A 17,405-nucleotide genomic window follows, 5' to 3' on the forward strand; every position below is an offset into this window, starting at 1 on the left:
GACACCTGCCCACTACATTCTGGCAGCAATGACCAGCACCGCCGAGGTGCAGGCATCAGTAATGTTTCCAGGGAGTGTGAGGCCGGACCATCACTGTGGTCTGAAGGCTGCACAGAGCACAGGGAAGAGGCCCTGGACTGAGACCAGCCTTTAATCTTGTGCAGAAAGATTTCCCGACCAAGTAACAAGAACACTTCTCATCAGAACAAGGAGCCACAGGCAGGGAGACATCCTTAGGAGTTTATTGACAATATAATATCATTAAATATATAATTATAATATAATATATAATTAAAGAAATTAGCATAAAAGGGGAGGAGGTTCTAAGTGGTCTGGCAGGCTTTAAAGTAGATAAATCTCCAGACCCGGATGAAATGTATCCCAGACTGTTGAGTGAGGCAAGGGAGGAGGTAGCAGGGGCGCTGGCAATAATTTTCAATACCTCTCTGGCTACAGGAGAGGTGCCAGAGGACTGGAGGACAGCCAATGTGGTACCGTTATTCAAGAAGGGAGGAAGGGATAAACCAGGGAACTACAGGCCAGTCAGTCTAACCTCAGTGGCGGAGAAACTATTGGAAGCAATTCTGAGGGACAGAATTAATCTACACTTGGAGAGGCAGAGATTAATCAAGGACAGTCAGCAGGGTTTTGTTAAGAGGAGGTCATGTCTGACCAATTTGATTGAATTTTTCGAAGAGGTGACCAGGTGTGTCGATGAGGGCAATGCATTTGACGTAGTCTACTTGGACTTCAGCAAGGCTTTTAAACATGGCGGCCATTGTGATGCAATGATGGGAGGGCGAATGAGAGCCCGCCAGCTCGCCATGGAAATGGCGTGTTTCCCGGGAATGCATAAATAGTGAGGCGGGTTTGGGTCAATATGGCGTGAAAACCGGACATCGCGGCCGGAGGATAAAACACAGTTTTACCCGCCCACTACTGCATTTAGTGCAAATCTGGGAAAATTCCACCCTAGGACGAGGGGACACAGTTTAAAAACAAGGGGTCTCCCATTTAAGATGGAGAGGAGAAGAGTAAGTGACAGAGGTGGCAAACTAGTGTCAGACAATGATCTTCTCCAAAAAGAGAGTGCATAACAACTTTGCTTTGACTTTCAGTGATAATATCATCACTAAGCTCTCGATATCAACATCCTACAGCCAGAAACACAACTGGATCAGCCAAATAATTGCTGTGGCTACTTATCATCATTGGAATCCCTTGTGCAGAGGAAGGAAACTGTGGCTGTTAGAGCAGGTCTGAAACCGGCTAATCTATGGTGAATGACTCACCTGATTCTCCAACATCTCTAGTCACAAGTCAGGTGTGTTAGGGACCCCACTCAATGACTTAAACAGTCCGATATCTGCATACCTTGGCTGCAGTGTGCACTATCTACAGGATGTATTGCGGCAACTTCTGAGGCTTCCTTGGCAGCACCTTCCAAACTGGTAACCTCTACCACCTAGAAAGACAAAGACAGCAGATGCATGGAGGGGGCACCAAAACCTCCAAGAACCTGAGGTCAGACACCACTCTGACTTGGAAATATATCGTTGGTCCTTCACTGTCCCTGAGTCAAAATCCTGGAACCCCCTTCCTAACAGCACTGTGGGTGTACCTACACCACATGGACTGCAGTGGTCCAAGAAGGCAGCTCACCACCACCTTCTCAAGGGCAATTAGAGATGGGCAATAAATGATGTGCTAATCAGTCACAGCCACATCCTGAGAATGATAATATATATATATATAGGAATATTTATGTTTTGGTAACAATGCTTTGAATAGGCCACATTTAATCTAAAGATAACCCCCCACCTGTTGTCATTCTATTTTAAGAAAGGGCGTGGTAGCATAGTTTCCAGTGATATTTCCGTGGCTCTTTAGACCACTTTAATACATTGGGAATGCTGCCTCTTCCTGAGGTGTATTGACTTTCATTTTTAAAAGTGTTGCAGAAGGACTATTTGGGTCAGAGTTCATTTGGAGGTTAAATTCGCAGAAAACGCACACATGTGTAAATGTATTGCAGCAAAAACTTCCTCCGGTTAGGATATGTTGAAACGTTTCGTTATTTCAACTTCCGTCATAACCCAATCTCTGAACGATAGCGACTCTTGTACAATAAATAATTGAATGACTGCTTAGAGCGAGTGTGCCAATGGCAAGTTTCACATTCCAGAAGCAACAGTACATTTCAAGTGAATTGTCATTGACCTGCGGTGCATTTATTAAAACTGGAGAATGTTTTTTTTTAATAACTCTTTGGTTCAAATTCCTATTACAGTTAATTGTTCTGCATATCTCGTAGTCCGGCTGTTCCACTTTTGCAAAGCGACATCAAACCTCAGTTTGCATCCATTGTTTAAAGTGCATCCATTATGAATCAGCATTTTCCTGTTCGACTCGCATTTGGTTAAACAGGTCGAACTGAAGCCATTCACAATCACAAACTCTTGTTATGTACGTGCACAGACTTCGACAAACCTTCAAATCTTTGTGTGGTTCAGAACATGCAGACACTGCTTAAAAACAACTTGATAGTACAGCACTCCCTGGGTAAATGTATATGGGTTGGTAACCGATTTTAATCTTAATTTAATTGCTGGTTTGTACAGGTTCGCCAAAGAATCGCTGTTGGCCGGCATGGGATAAACATTGGGTCCTTGTTAGCCAATCCACAGAGCTTTAAAAAAAAATCAACGACCGTCCTCGTTTGGCAAAGCCTAGAGTATTGATTGTAAAACATAAATTTTTGCCTGGGGTAATATGACGTGAATAACGCGCTAAAGAGCTCTTTGGCAGCCAGATTATCTGAAAATCAAACCATGTGAGAGAGCTCGTCTACAAAAGCTCTGAAATATGTTGGGTAGCCCATATTTCCTGCGGGGTGGTGACCGAACGAACTCAGGTTACCAACAAGCACAACTTCAGAGGCAAACTTCCACTCTCATCCAGACCCAGTCACCAGCGAGCCAGTGAAAGGTAATGTGTTTAGGAGCAAGCATTTTTTGTTAGGTGCTTTGGAAAGTGCAGTAAACATAAGAAGTCAGCTGTTTGCAATTATTGCGACAGAAAGAGCGGGTCTTGTCAACTGTGCTTCGAGTGCCACTGAAAGAGAGTGTGTTATAAGTGAGTGCGCACACGGGACAAGGTGAGTCTTCACAGTAAAGGTGTTGTCTTAATTGCAAATGCAACGAAAGCTGCCGGAATAATTATGCTTTTAAGGTGAATGCGTTATTTCGAGGGCAGGGCAACAAAGAAGTCTTGCTTTCCTTTAGCATGCAGTGCTGGGCAATGTCAAATGCCCACTGAGCGCATTTGGTAAATGCAATTAAAAGGAGGCACGTTTGTTAACTGTGATTACACTTCAGAAAGGACCTGGTTGGATATGAAGCGCTTTGAGGTCGTGAAAGGCATTATACATAAATGCAAATTTTGGTTTTCCTAAATGCAACTGTCCTGGGTGATTGAGAATGTACTGCTAATGGCTGGAGATGCAAGGAAAGTTCTTATAATCAATTCCAGTACAACAGGAAACCAGTGCTTTGGAAACGGAATGAAGGGCTGAGCATGTTTTTTTTTTAACTTAAAATGCAATGGGTAAGCAGGGTACTAACACCGTATAAACCGACAACTCGTATTTCAATAGCACCTTTTAATAAATCGCCGCAAGGCACCTTTACCAGGAGGATTATTAAAATATTGACAGGGAGCCTGAGGAGATGTTAAGACAGATGATCAGAGCGCTGGGTTTTAAGGAGTGACTTACACGAGGGAAGCGGGGAGAAACCAAGTGATTATCAACAGCAATAACTCTTGGGAGGAATATTATTTCCTTCTTTAATTCTGAAGGGGGCTGACTAAGGTCACTGGTTACATTTGCGAGTCAGTTACCACCAGAGAGATTTGTTAGGACTTACTGCATGCGGCCTCGTCATAATGGAAACCCCAATTTTCAAGTAAATCCTGGGCTGCCGGTAGCTTCGCAGCGGCCGGGAAATACTCGTTGACCTTTTTTTATTGCGTTTCTAATTTCGCTTTTTGTTGGTGTCACGTTCAGAAGGAAAGTCTATCGGAACGCCCTTTGCAGTGTCTCGTGTGTTTGTTTGCAAAGGCGCCTGAACTCTGCCTCGCACAGTTTGCGTACATTGTTGAGAAATCCAGATGTTAAGGCACAGTTATTCCTTTATCCGAGCTAACCAGTTAGAGAAATTAGTTCCGTTTATTTTTACGGCCTGCACTTCTATATTTCAACATTCTCACGGGTGGGTTCCAGGAGCAATAGTACCACATTCAGTTTGTAAACTGTGATTTCACTTTAATACATTTAGAATAAGCATCTGGAAGAGGTCTAGCAACAAGAGCGGGACATGAAAGCAGGTGTCTATAATCCAAATCTTAACTCAGACAAAATACCCAAGCCATTTAAATCCCCTCGCAATCGACCTAAATGAATCGAACTTAAGACCCCAACACAATAGCAGAACATTGGTTTAAGATTATAGGAGCGGTGCTGCAAAGGGGAATAGTCTTGGAATTCTTATTTTTCAATAAGACAATTTCTCTTCGACTGATCAGCCCCAGAATAGAACCAAAAGTTCGCTCAGTGGTGCCTGCAGTTGTCTTGGTATACAGCATCGCATTGAGCAATGCAGTGATGCCACTATACATTTGAGGGACCACAGGTTAAGCCACGGCTGCATGTGTCTTATTTCTAAGGAGCACAAACTTCCAATTTCAAAGTCGGTCTTTCTGGAGTTTGCAATTATAAATATGGGTATTTAAAAGGAAACTATGGTTGTCGTAGTTGGGGCGGTGCTGCCCATCCCAATCCATACTGGAAAAAGGTCAATGTGGGTTTTATCCAGGCGAGCTGCTGTAAGTCAGTACAGCTGAGATCTTCCTGTAGAAACGCTCACAATATCCAATCAACTTCCTTAAAAGGTAAGCCGTTTTGTAGAAATTGGATGTTTTGAACACGTTGATGGATTCTTAGTCCTGGAGCCTCGGAGGCGCTTGACTGGAGTTTAACATGATCGGCCTCGAAGGAGTTCAAATGACTAGGTTAGATATGGCTTCTGCTGTTATATAGCGAGCCCAGTAGACCGTTTAATTACAGCGTTTGATCGTTAATTCCTCATTCAGTACAGTTGTCAGTTTCCGACAGCCTACATGAAATGGGAAATTCGGAGGGAGTCGGGCAAAATAAATTGAATCTAGATGAAAGATTTTCTTCTCTTAAGGAGATGGACCAGCAAAATCATCGGCTACAATTTCCCGCACAAGCAACCAAAAGCCCTGACCACGTATCGGCCAGTTTATTTCTGAAACAAGTAACATAAAATCATTGACAGGGAAAGTGTAAGGAATGGGGAAATTCAGGGGCAAGTCAGGCTTGGAACAAACCTTTAACAATTCAAAATGAGGCACCAATTCCTGTTATCTCCACGTCGTCCAGTATCACAGTATGTCACACGCGTGTTGCTTAGTCTTGTTATAAAGGAAACGCCTTAACCTTGGGGACTTGTTTAACTCATATTCACTTTGTGTGTTGTGTGTAATCTCCAGGCGCGCAAGGAAATTCCAGCGCAAGTGAGGAGTATCGCTAGGGTGGACCGACGCTGTCTCCCAGTAGCTCTTTCTACCGATGGACATCAAAACAGTCCCTTAAACCAGCGGAATGGCGGTGATTCTTCCCTTAAACAACGAGATTTCTCATCTCAACTCCGAAAAAGGTTCATCGGACACCCTGAAGGACGAGGATTACAAAGAGAATGGAGTTTTGATTAAGAGCTCCAGGTCCACTGGCGAGCTTTCGGAGGAGGGCAACAAGTCCCCCTCCAGCAGCCTAGAGAAGGGGGAAGCTGGTCAGATATCCAATGGTTACTCGGCTGTCCAGAGCCCGGTGGGACACCATGGGGGCAGCGATGGAGACGGGGCTTGCCCTCTGCCATCGGCCGCCTGTGAACTGCAGGAGCTGAGCAAGTCCACGACCCGGGAAACCTGGAGCAAAAAAACAGACTTTATGCTCTCGGTCATCGGGTATGCGGTGGACCTGGGGAACGTGTGGCGTTTTCCGTACATCGCCTACCAAAACGGAGGCGGTAAGTGCTTGCTAACACTTGTTGCAAACTGAGCCTTTACGATGCCTTTTTGTTGTGTACCTCACGGTGCACCCCGCCTAATATTCCTGGAGTTAGCAGCACAGAAGGGTCATTCGGCCCTGTGCTGGCCCTTTGGAGCAGTTATCCAATTGGTTCCACTCTCTTGCTATTTCCCCCGTAACTCTGCAAATGTTTTCTCCTTCAGGTATTTATCCAATTCCTTTTTGAACGTTACTATTATGCACAATCCTTTTAGACGGTGCATTCCCGATCACAACTCCCTCCTCATAAAAATTCTTCTTATCTCGCCCCTGGTCCTTTTGCCAATCACCTTAAGTCTTTGCCCTTCCTATACTGGCACTCGTGCCACTAGAAAAAGGTTTCTCCCTTATTTACTCTATCAAATTACTTCATTTAAATCTTTCATGATTTTGAACATTGTTAAAATGCCCCCTTAACTCACGTGAGGAGAACAATGTACCCCACTAAACAATCGCCTAGTTACTTATTACAGACTCCTTCAGTTCTTGGAAAGGGGGAGAGCTGATCAGTTACATTTCCTTCACTCTAGTGATTTCACCATTTCAGTCTTGTGCTGTTTGGCCACAGTTCAGCACACATGAAAAAGACTTTCATAAAAGTCAGGCCAGTGCCCATCTCCAAAAAGGCTCTAGTGCTTTCAAAAGAAACTTTACTCAGACACAAACTTAGCGGCTATAGAGTTCCATAATATTTTGTGAAATGGTAACTAGATTGTCAGAATCTTCACTCTGTACACCAAAGAGGCTGCATGTGCAGCCAAATTCATGTTTGAGCATATCAGACATTGCAAATACCCAGTCCTGATTTCTGCTACAAAAGTATAATTTATCCTGTATTATCCAATGCCTGACTCTTTGATCTGCCCTTGGCTTCCCTTATGATTGTTACAGTTTAGCATTTAGCAATATCAGCTTGTCTACGAATATTGCTTAAACAGAAGTGCATGGTGTGGTGTGCATTCATTCCCACACCTTAACTGGATAACCAGCCAATAACTTTTCCATAATAAATGTCTATAATAATAAATAATGCATTTTCCATAATAATAAATGTCAGTTTTCCAATCCCTGTTTTTAGTAGGTATTGGTGATACTGTTCTCACTGCAGGAATTCTAGGCAGAATTTAAGCAGGGCAACTCGCTTAGTGTTCACTTGGTTTCCTACACTCCGGAATAAGTTATCACCAATACTTCAAGAATCACCAGGCTGCCAAAGCTGCTTCAGAGGTTCAGTGAGTCAGTACACTGCCCTGTGAGCAGAATCGGACAGATAAAGGTTCGAGTCCAATTCCAAGTCCATTTAAAATTGATTGAATCTTTGTGGCGGCATTTCGATTGTATTTTTTTCCTTCCCAGGCTGGAAGAGCAGTAAAGAATCGTGTCAACATTCCCACTTCTAATTATTATCCAGTGATTGCTGTTTGAAGATGTGGTGAGGGCAAGATCAGGCTTGACTGTGATGATGTCCCTTTATCTCTAATCCCCTCAGTAGTAGTATGGCTGTATCCATATTCTGACCTCTTATCTGCCTGAAGTACGGGAGAGCTTCCAGTGCCCATAGCCTGTACCCCAGCAACAAGCAACACCCTTCAGAGAGTAGAGAGAAAGATGAATGGAAAACATGTAGAATATCCCTCTTATGGAATCATTTTGTTGCTGCTGTTCCCCTTGGGAGAAAACCCTTAAACATAACTTGTGACTTGTGTGTATTTCTTAAAGGCGCTATGTAAATACAACTTATTGACCTTTGTGTTTCTGATTCTCCTGAAACATTCATTTTATCTTTAATGCATCACTTGGCAAGGAATGCTGTGTTTGAATCAGGACTGTGCTGAGGGTCAGACATTATGTAAACCATTGATAAAAAGAGCAAATCTTTACATTGAAAGCCATTTAAATCATACACTCAGCATAAAACAGAATAGTACATTTCGCACAAAGTGCCTGGATTGCTAAAATGGGCAACAGTCTTGATGAAATTTAGCAATGGATTAATTGCACTTGACTCAACAGTGAATTAGGACATAATGTCTCATTCAGTATTTTTATTTGTGTATTATATTTGGATTTTATGTACCAGAAGAGGTTCCAGATATAAATCAGAAAATTCGCATTGATTGTAATAATCAATGTGACAATATATTATATTCAGGCTACAATATTAAAGACAAATTGATGATAGTAATGATAATAAGTGTCATTTTCACCTTTGGCACCACAAACGAGATGAATAATTTTCCCATATACAAAGCAACAGAACAGGAAAACTGAAATCTTTGTACAAGGAAAATCTCTTTTGTTATCTCTCACTCGCTGCTGTCAAAACTAATTAATGATCAAACATAGTTAACATTTACGAACATCAATTAAATGATGTTTATCATAGAGCCTTCTGCCCCACATGCCTATACCCGCTCTTTGACAAAGCTATCCGATTAGCCAAACTCCCTGCTCTTTCTCCATAGTGCTGCGATTTTTCTTTTTTAAGTATATATCCAGTTCTCTTTTGAAAGTTCGTGTTCTCACCATCCTTTCAGGCAGATCATAATAACTCATATTTTCCCTCTGGTTCTTTTGCCAATTAATTTAAATCTGTGTCCCCTGATTACCGACCCTCCTGCCAATGGAAACGGTTTGCACTGATTCATCATTCATTCCCCATTCCCGGCAGGTGTATCTGAAGGTTTAAGACATTATTGACCTTATGACCATCTGAACTGAGACAGATAGAGAATATGTGGCACCTACATTGAGAATATATAAATGAGGATTTCAGAATAGTATTGATTTTCTGACCAAACACTTCTATTCACATCAGAAACATCATCCCACTAGGTGCCAAAATGCAAAATGATTCCCTCTTGAGTCTTAGGCTTGGACCTACTAGACTTATATACCAATGAAGGAGTTATGAAGGGTTGTTGGGTGAAACAAAATATTTTGCAAAATTGTTACACTTTCCCTTGTTACAAAATGTTGAGCTTGAATGTTTAAAGTTTGGATTCTAGAATTAGATTAAGTAAATATTGTCTCAAGGATTCAGAGAGCTGGACTATTAGTCGAGCATTTGAGGTCAGTTGAGTGGTAGGAAGCATTCCCGCCACCTCCCTTCAGCCCATAATCATTTCAAAGTTGTCTTGGGGAGGTACCTGCTGGAAGCCAGACATTTGTTCTACGAGAAGGCTGGAAATGATATAGGGAGTTACACATGCTAATAGCCAGATATAGATTGACGCACAGGCACTCGAGGGCGACTTACCTGCTTATCCTTGTGGGGAAGAGTCAAATAGGGAAAGTACAGGATTTTTTTTCAAGAAAAAAGGAGACTGCATTCATGAAGTGTACTTACCCCATTAAATGTGGATTTTTAATAAAAATGCAATTAAAACATTTAAAAATATGCCCTGAAACCCATGAGTTCATGTGATATGAGATTGGTATCTATAATGTAAACAGTATCATACTGAATGTGATAACCCTATGGCTTAATACACATTCAAGGTTTGAAATAAAATTAAATTGAATGATGTGTAACATAATGAGGAGATTCAGTTGCTTGGACTCACTGCCACTTTTGAAGTATCACACTACATTTGTCATGAAATTTACAAGAAGGTAGCTTTATGGCCAAGGATTGTGAATATTCTTAATTTTTATGAATGCAAAATCAAAGAACATTGTGAAAACCAAATTAAGATAACCTCAAAATTGATTTTTGCTAAAATGGCTTTGATGCAGGATTGTTACTGCATTAAAATGAGCTACACACTAAAGTGCACAGCAAGTTTCCAAACCTAATAAGAGCAAACATTTTTTCCTTTATTCCTGCTACATTTGTTAATTGTTTTTCCTCCATGTATACTCTGATTCCAACTGCAATTAAGCTTTTTCTTTCACTGATACCTGCTGCTGCAGTTTAAATATGGCTTCAGTATTTTGACGCTTTGTGACAATAACTTCTGAGTCATTAGGATGAACACTTGAAACCTGATCATTTTTCATATCTTGTTGTGGAACCTTGCTGTGCAGAGATCGGATGCTACATTTGCCTGTATAACAGTGGTCATTGCATATCAAAAGTGATCCATTGGCGCTTAAAGCATTTCGAGATATCCTGAGGCTGTGATAAATAACTAGATACATGAAAGTCCCTTCTCAGCCGCCTTCATGATATCCTTTCCTTTCCCCATTTACATCATTGTTTCTTGCCCTTTGCAGCAACTTCGCAGCTTAGACCATTCCCTTACTAGAAGTTAGGCAAGCGCTTACTCTGTAAATGCTGCTAAATAAAAAGAGGCTAGGAAGTGTATGAATCTGGCTTGGGTTGACTTGTCCAATTTTCCTGTCCTCCCTGTAATAAAGAGCTTTGTCTGTTCAGCTGAAATTGTAGGCATAAATCACCTACTACCACAGTATATCACACTACAGTTCTCTATTCTAAGTAAGTTTGGACGATATTCTTATTCAAATTATGAGAGGGCATGTTAGAATTTTTCAAAAAAGTGTTCTCAGGACATGAACATGGTCAGCATGGTTGACATTTATTGCCTATCTGTAGTTGCCCAAAATTGTTTGAAAGCTATCAAGAGTTGGTGTTGGTGTGGGATCATGTATATGGTTCATACTAGTTTCCTTCACCAAAGAACATTAGTGAACCGTTTGGGTTTTTTCTGATAACCCATCAGCTTCGTTGTCGCTTTTATTGGTACAAGTGTTTTATTATTTCCCATTATTGTAAACTGAATTAAAATTCCCAAACAGCTATGTTGGGACTTGAACTCATGTTCGTTGGATCATTCGTCAAGGCCTCTGAATTACTGGTTCAGTAATATAACATAATTATACTATAACTGTTGATTACAATCAAATGTACTCGATTCCAATGACTATCTAAATATTAAAAAAACTTGATAAAATATTGATAGCTATCAGATTTGTGTACCCCATTTTATCACATAATTGGAAAGTCAGCACTAAAATCATCACGTTCTTGAGTTGATTCTTTGTCCTCGTACTGCTCAAGGTGACTTGTGCATTTCATAAAATTCCAGGGGCCTTCCTCATTCCATATCTCCTGATGGCTGTGTTTGGAGGCATCCCACTCTTTTATATGGAGTTGGTACTGGGACAGTACCACAAAAATGGAGCAATTTCTATTTGGAGGAAAATATGCCCAATTTTCAAAGGTAAGTGTATTTCTCTTCGTGGTACCGAAGGACCTTTCATGCTTGCTTCAACCTTATGCTCTTAATAGATGTAATTTTAAGGAAAACGTGACTTGACCGAAATAGCTCATGAGCTGATTTTGGGAGGTGTGGAATCAGATTATGCACAAAGTAAGAGAACATCATTTTATTAAAAAAGGTTCATCAAAGAAGTTTAATCAACAAAGACCCAGACACAGATGTTAAATTTCATATATACTATGTAAATTTCAGGTCCTACAAAACGCTGCTGCCCATATCCTCTGTTGTGCCAAATGCCACGTCCATCACCTCTCCTCAGTACTCTATGTTGGCTCCTGGTCCACCTACAACTAGAATTCAAAATCCTTATCCTCAATTTAAATCTCTTCACGGCTTCACCCTTCCAAATCTTTGTAGCATCCTCCAGCCATACAACCTCCCACAGATTTCTTCATTCCTCTGATTCCAACAGCTTGTGCATCACCCCATCCTTTGGCACATCATTGGTGATTGTGCCTTCAGCCCTCAGACTCGAATTCCCTCCGCAAACCTCTCCACCTCCCTCTCCCTTAAGACTGTCCTTTAAAATTCAAATCCTTTTGATCAAGCTTTTGGTCACATAAGAATACAAGAAATAAGATCAAGAGTAGGCCAAACAGCCCTTGCAGCATGCCCTGCCATTCAATAACATCGTGGAAGAACTTTTGGTGCCCAAAATCTATCAGTCTCTGACTTGAATATACTCATTGGCTGAACATTCCCATACATAAGAGGTGGAGAATTCCAAATATTCACAACTCTCTGAAATTCTCCTCATCTCAATCCTAAATGGCCAACTCCATATCCTGAGACTATGACCTGGAGCTCTAGCCTCTCAGCACCTGTCCTGCCAAGCCCTCTAAGAATTATATAAGTTTTGATGAGATCATCTCTTATTCTTCTAAACCCCAGAGAATGTAGGCCCATTATACTCATTTTCTCCTATTAAGAGTATCCTCTCATCCCAGGAATCAATCTAGCCAAACCATTGTTGCACCCATTCTGAGGTAAGTGTATCCTTCCTTAGTTAAGGAAACCAAAACTGTACGAAGTGCTCTAGGTTTGAGTTCACCAATGCCCTAAATAATTGCAGCGAGACTTCCCTACTCTTAGACTCCAACCTCCTTAAGCTAACATACCATTTGCCTGTCTACTTGCTTGCTGTACTTGCATGTTAACATTCTGTGATTCATGTCAATGGTTACCCAGATCCCTAGCATACCCGTATTTATTAGCCTCTCATCTTTTCAAAAAATAACTTCTACTTTACCGTTCTTCTTACCAAAGTGGATAATTTTGCACTTGCCCACATGATGCTTCATCTGTCACCTTCTTGCCCAATTACTTAACTGGTCTATATCACTTTTCATCTTTGCATCCTCTTTGAATCATCCTCACAGCTTACTTTCTCACCCAGCTGTGTATTGCCGACAAACATACTACACTCGATCCCACCTCAAAGTCATTGATATAGATGGTCAATGGCTAAAGTCCATGCATCATCCTTGCAGCATCCCACTGGCTATACTGGGTCATTCTGTAAATGGCCCATTTATTCCTACACTGTGTATTCAGTCCATTACCAAATCCTCAATCCATGTTAATATCCTCAATTTCATGAGACCTAACCTTGTGTAGCAGCCTCTGGTATGGCAACTAATCAAATTTTTTTTTTTTGAAAATCCGAAGTTCATCCACTGGTTTTCCCCTTGCCTATCCTGCTAGTCACCTCCTCAAAATAACTCTAATAGATTTTTTTTAAAATGGTTTCTTTTTCAGAAAACTGCGTTAACTAATCATATTGTGGTTTGCCAAACGCACTGTTACCTTAATAATAGATTCTTGCATTATCCCTACTACCGATGTCAGGCAAACTAGCCTGTGTTTTCTTCCTCCCTCCTTTTTTGAACAACAGGGTTATATTTGCTGACTTCTAGTCCGCAGGGGTCATTCTAGAATCTAAGGAATTCTGGAAGATCAAAACTTATACATCTACTATTTCTCCTGTCACCTCTTTTAAAACCCTAACGTGTAGAGCCTCAGATCCAGGGGTCCATCCTAACATCTCCTTTAGCTGGAGGTTAATTGTTTGCAATTATACCTCTGCCAAGTATCTTGGGTTATTTTTTCTATGTTAAAAGTGTTCCATAAATGCAAGTTGTGATGGTTTAGGGCGGCACATTAACATAGAGCGTGGCAGCATCAGTAAGCTATGCCAGAGACTGGTGGGAAGATAATTGTACCCATGCTTCTTCGTGTGACAACCCAACAACACAATCACAGGAAAAAAGGGAGGAAAGTTAACGACTAACTTGAAAACAATCTTTTATGTTATTATTAAGGATTAAAAATAATGATCATTTATAAAATAGAAGCAATGATAAAGCGGAAAAATACAAGCCTCAATGATAATGGAGAAGAGGAAACAGTGGGGGGGGTGAAAAAGAAGGAATGAAAAATAAAAATGTAACTCCCCTGCCTTTCCTCCTCCAAACTAGGGGCGGGATTTTCCACACCTGCCTGCCGCCTGCATCTTCCGGTCCCGCCACAAGTCAACGGGCTTCTGGCTGGGGTGCCGCCTTCCCCTTGGCGGGTCCCACCTATGACTGGGGCCAGAAAATCCTGGTCTAGGAGTTAAAATAAATATACCCTTTTTACCATTTTTTATTTTATTCGCTCATGGGACGCGGGCGTCACTGGTTGGACCAATGTTTGTTGTCCATTCCTAATTGTGCTCCAAAGGTGGTGGTGAGCTGCCTTCTCGAGCTGCTGCAGGTACACCCACAGTGCTGTTAGGAAGGGAGTTATACATTATACAGATGATAGTGAAATCTGGATTTTGTCACACTTACAACATATAGCTAGCCCCCTTTTTGTAGCTCAGGGGCCCCATCAAAAGTAAATTCAGGGTGTCATTCTCCTGCTATTAAAACAGCCTATTTATAGAGTGGCAAGTTTTCTTGGGCAGAAAGATTAAAAGCAGCAACCAAGGGGCATGTGTACCATCATCTTGAGTGACTGAAGCCTCCTGTTTGCTTCCTGCTATGGAGCTTCTGCAAATAGTTGAAGAAGTGGTTAGATTTTCTAAAAGCTTTATACTTTATACGCTTGGATAAAGTTATGTCAGTGTTCTAGAAGTGCAGTTCTTTTTAAGTATAAAAAAGCAAGCTAATTTTATTCACAGTTTCTCTCACTTCTGGGGAAGCATTGTAATTGTGCAAGCCAATCTCTTAACCATTTCGTGGTTGACCTTTAATTCACCCAAATTATTATGCCGTAGACTTTCATCTGCAATGTCATCCAAACCTTCTTTTAGAAATTATTACCCAATCAAAGGGATGTCACTTCCTCAAGAACAGTGTAGCAGGTTGTTCAACTATGGACTGGAATGTCACAGCGGGAACTATGGTGGACGGGCCTACTTAAGTGCGGGAGAGGACCCGCGGCAGGGTTCCGGTGGTGACAAAACCTCTCCCCTCGATTAAGTCGGAGGGCGGAAGGGGCTGTTGCAGGATTCCTGGCCGGTGGCAGCAGGATGTCAATTACGCTCATTAATGAGTCAATTGACACCCAATATCCCTAAGCCCACTGCAATTCAGCGGTGGCTCAGGGATTGAATGGGAGACGCATGACCAGCGGACCCCTCCCCCACTCCCCCCGTACCGCAATTCCCATCCTGCCCTCACCCACCTTTAGCCTGGGGTCCCTACGTAATCCTGGGCCCCTGGAGGGTGCATTGTACCATTGAGGTCCTGATCCCTGGCTGGTTGTCCGACTGGTGGGTGAGACCTCTGGCGGGCTGATTAAATTCTACCCATTGTCTCCCACTTCTGAAGTCAAGTTAAGTGCTGTTTACTAGGTTATTATTATACTGGTAAGCCTTAAAGTTTCATTGCTGATGGATGGCTAATGCCTGGCTCTAATTTATCACCTTAACATGAAAATATTCTATTTATAATAAAGTGAGAAACAGATTTATGAGTTAACTTGTGCCCCATTTCTACTGTAAATAGGGTCTGATGATGGGCCTGAATTTAACGCACTCAAAACCCATTCGAATGCACAGAATTAAAATTGGGCCCAATAACTCACTTTGGCCTTCAGTAATCCCAGTCTGGCTGTCATAAATTATATTATCATCATGTATCAAAAAGGCGTTCATAGCAGTATGTGTCCCACTTCAACATTACAGACTTATTTGTGAGAATCTCGTTCTGGAATATTTGCCCCTCACAGAAAGCAGCATCAAAGCTAAACCAGACCTCACTAGAACTGTATAACCTTTTTATTATTTTGCACTCTGACCGCTGAGACTGAGAAGATAGTCACGCGAGCAGTTAGCAACTGAGACCTTGACTGATTTTGATAAGTGGAATGTCTAATTGTCGCAATGGTCCTTCAGTCTTTGAATAAATGCTTCTTCTGAAATATCAATTTTAGATGGTTTCAAACATTATCTCTTTCATTCTCTGCAGGGATTGGATATGCAATCTGTATAGTAGCTCTATTTGTTTCCTTTTACTACAATACCATTATGGCCTGGGCTCTGTACTACCTCTACTCATCACTTACTTCCGAGCTCCCGTGGACCAGCTGTAACAATGCATGGAATACTCAGAACTGTACCAACTACTTCCTAAAAGATAACGTCACCTGGACAAAGTACTCCACCTCTCCTGCAGAAGAATTTTATATGTAAGTGCATGTATGTGGATGCTGTGCATGGGGCAAGACATTTCAGCCAAGTTAAGAATCTGTCTTACCAGTCACTTCCGGGAAGCAGGAGTATACATTTAACAAAAACACTTCTGACCTCAGATCACCCAATGATTCGTGGCAGAAGTAGCCTCAGCCTTTGTCACTTTAAAAGCAGGACAGTGGGATCCATTTATCAAAGCTTGGCCAAGCTGCTCCATCGGTCAATTAAGATTTCCATTGTTGCTGGTACAGTACTGACGGGCCAAATGGCCTCTCTCTCAGCTGCGCGATTTTGGGATTATCCCAAATTAACCGAGCACAGCGCTTACGGAATGCTTTATGGTGGTATTAATTGAGAGCAGTGTGTTTTGGGAGGCTCGCTATTTGCCCGGATTTTCCTTTAAGCGGCGAAGCATCAGCATTGGCTGCTATTGAGGAAGGAAAATATGGGCCATTGTCTCTGTCAATCTAAGAACAGCAGATCCAATATCATTGAGTGTGTTCTGCCAGATTACCTTGTATGCTTGTACCTTGTATAATTGTATTCTGCAGCACAGCTCGTCACAGCTAATTCTTAATCATCTTCAGCCACTCCTTCATTAATTGTGGGTACATTGTTCACTCAATGTGATGTACGACTATGATGTATTTCATAGTGAATATTCCATTCCTGAAGTCCACAAGTTTCTATAGGGTAAATGGGAAATCTTCCCTAGTCACCACTGAAGCATTGAGTGCTTCAGGTCAATTATAACAAGAATTTTTATTTAGGGGATTTATTGTCTACGAACACTTGGCCACAATTGCTTTAATATGCCATTTTGGTTCTTGCCCAGCTGTAACCTTGGTTTTGTTTTTTTCAGGCTGTTGATGGAGCAGGTGCCTGGTTTTGGCACTGTTTTGGCTTCATCCAATTATAGCTCTTTGATGTACAAGAGTGAAGTTTATTGATTTTCCAATCTCTCCTGTGAATACTTAGACATAAATCTGTGTTGCAGTCAGTAAGGAGGGTTTCTCCTCCTCCCTTCCCCCAGTTTCTCACACTAACAATCCTACAGAGATCTTACTCCCTTTTTGTACTCCAAAACTTGCAATGGCTTAACTAAAAACATGTTGCATTCCACAAAGTTGAGGAAACAGGCAACTGCTCCAATACCAATTAAATGTTGCTTGTGAAAAGATGTTGATGCACTTTACTCCATTTAAAGTCTCATTTGTGCTGTAAAAATGGCTGTAAAAATCTCATTTGCCTAAATGCGTGGATATATTTTAATATAAACATATCAGTGATAATGGGCAAAAGAAGAATGATTTTGTTTTAAAACAAATAA

At 41.5% G+C, this 17,405-nt stretch overlaps 1 protein-coding gene across 1 annotated transcript in view; it reads left to right on the plus strand.

The window, feature by feature from the left end:
- The first annotated feature begins 5,611 nt into the window (after positions 1-5,611).
- Positions 5,612-17,405, plus strand: part of slc6a4a (solute carrier family 6 member 4a) — a 76,057-nt gene continuing 64,263 nt past the window's right edge. The window contains exons 1-3 of the mRNA XM_078547999.1: positions 5,612-6,110; positions 11,203-11,337; positions 15,852-16,071. Of these exons, the coding sequence (XP_078404125.1) occupies positions 5,687-6,110; positions 11,203-11,337; positions 15,852-16,071 (779 nt within the window). The 5' untranslated portion in view covers positions 5,612-5,686. The remainder of the gene's footprint in view (positions 6,111-11,202; positions 11,338-15,851; positions 16,072-17,405) is intronic.

This window comes from Cetorhinus maximus, chromosome 9 (genome assembly GCF_964194155.1).
Source record: "Cetorhinus maximus chromosome 9, sCetMax3.hap1.1, whole genome shotgun sequence".
Classification (NCBI taxonomy): Eukaryota; Metazoa; Chordata; class Chondrichthyes; order Lamniformes; family Cetorhinidae; genus Cetorhinus; species Cetorhinus maximus.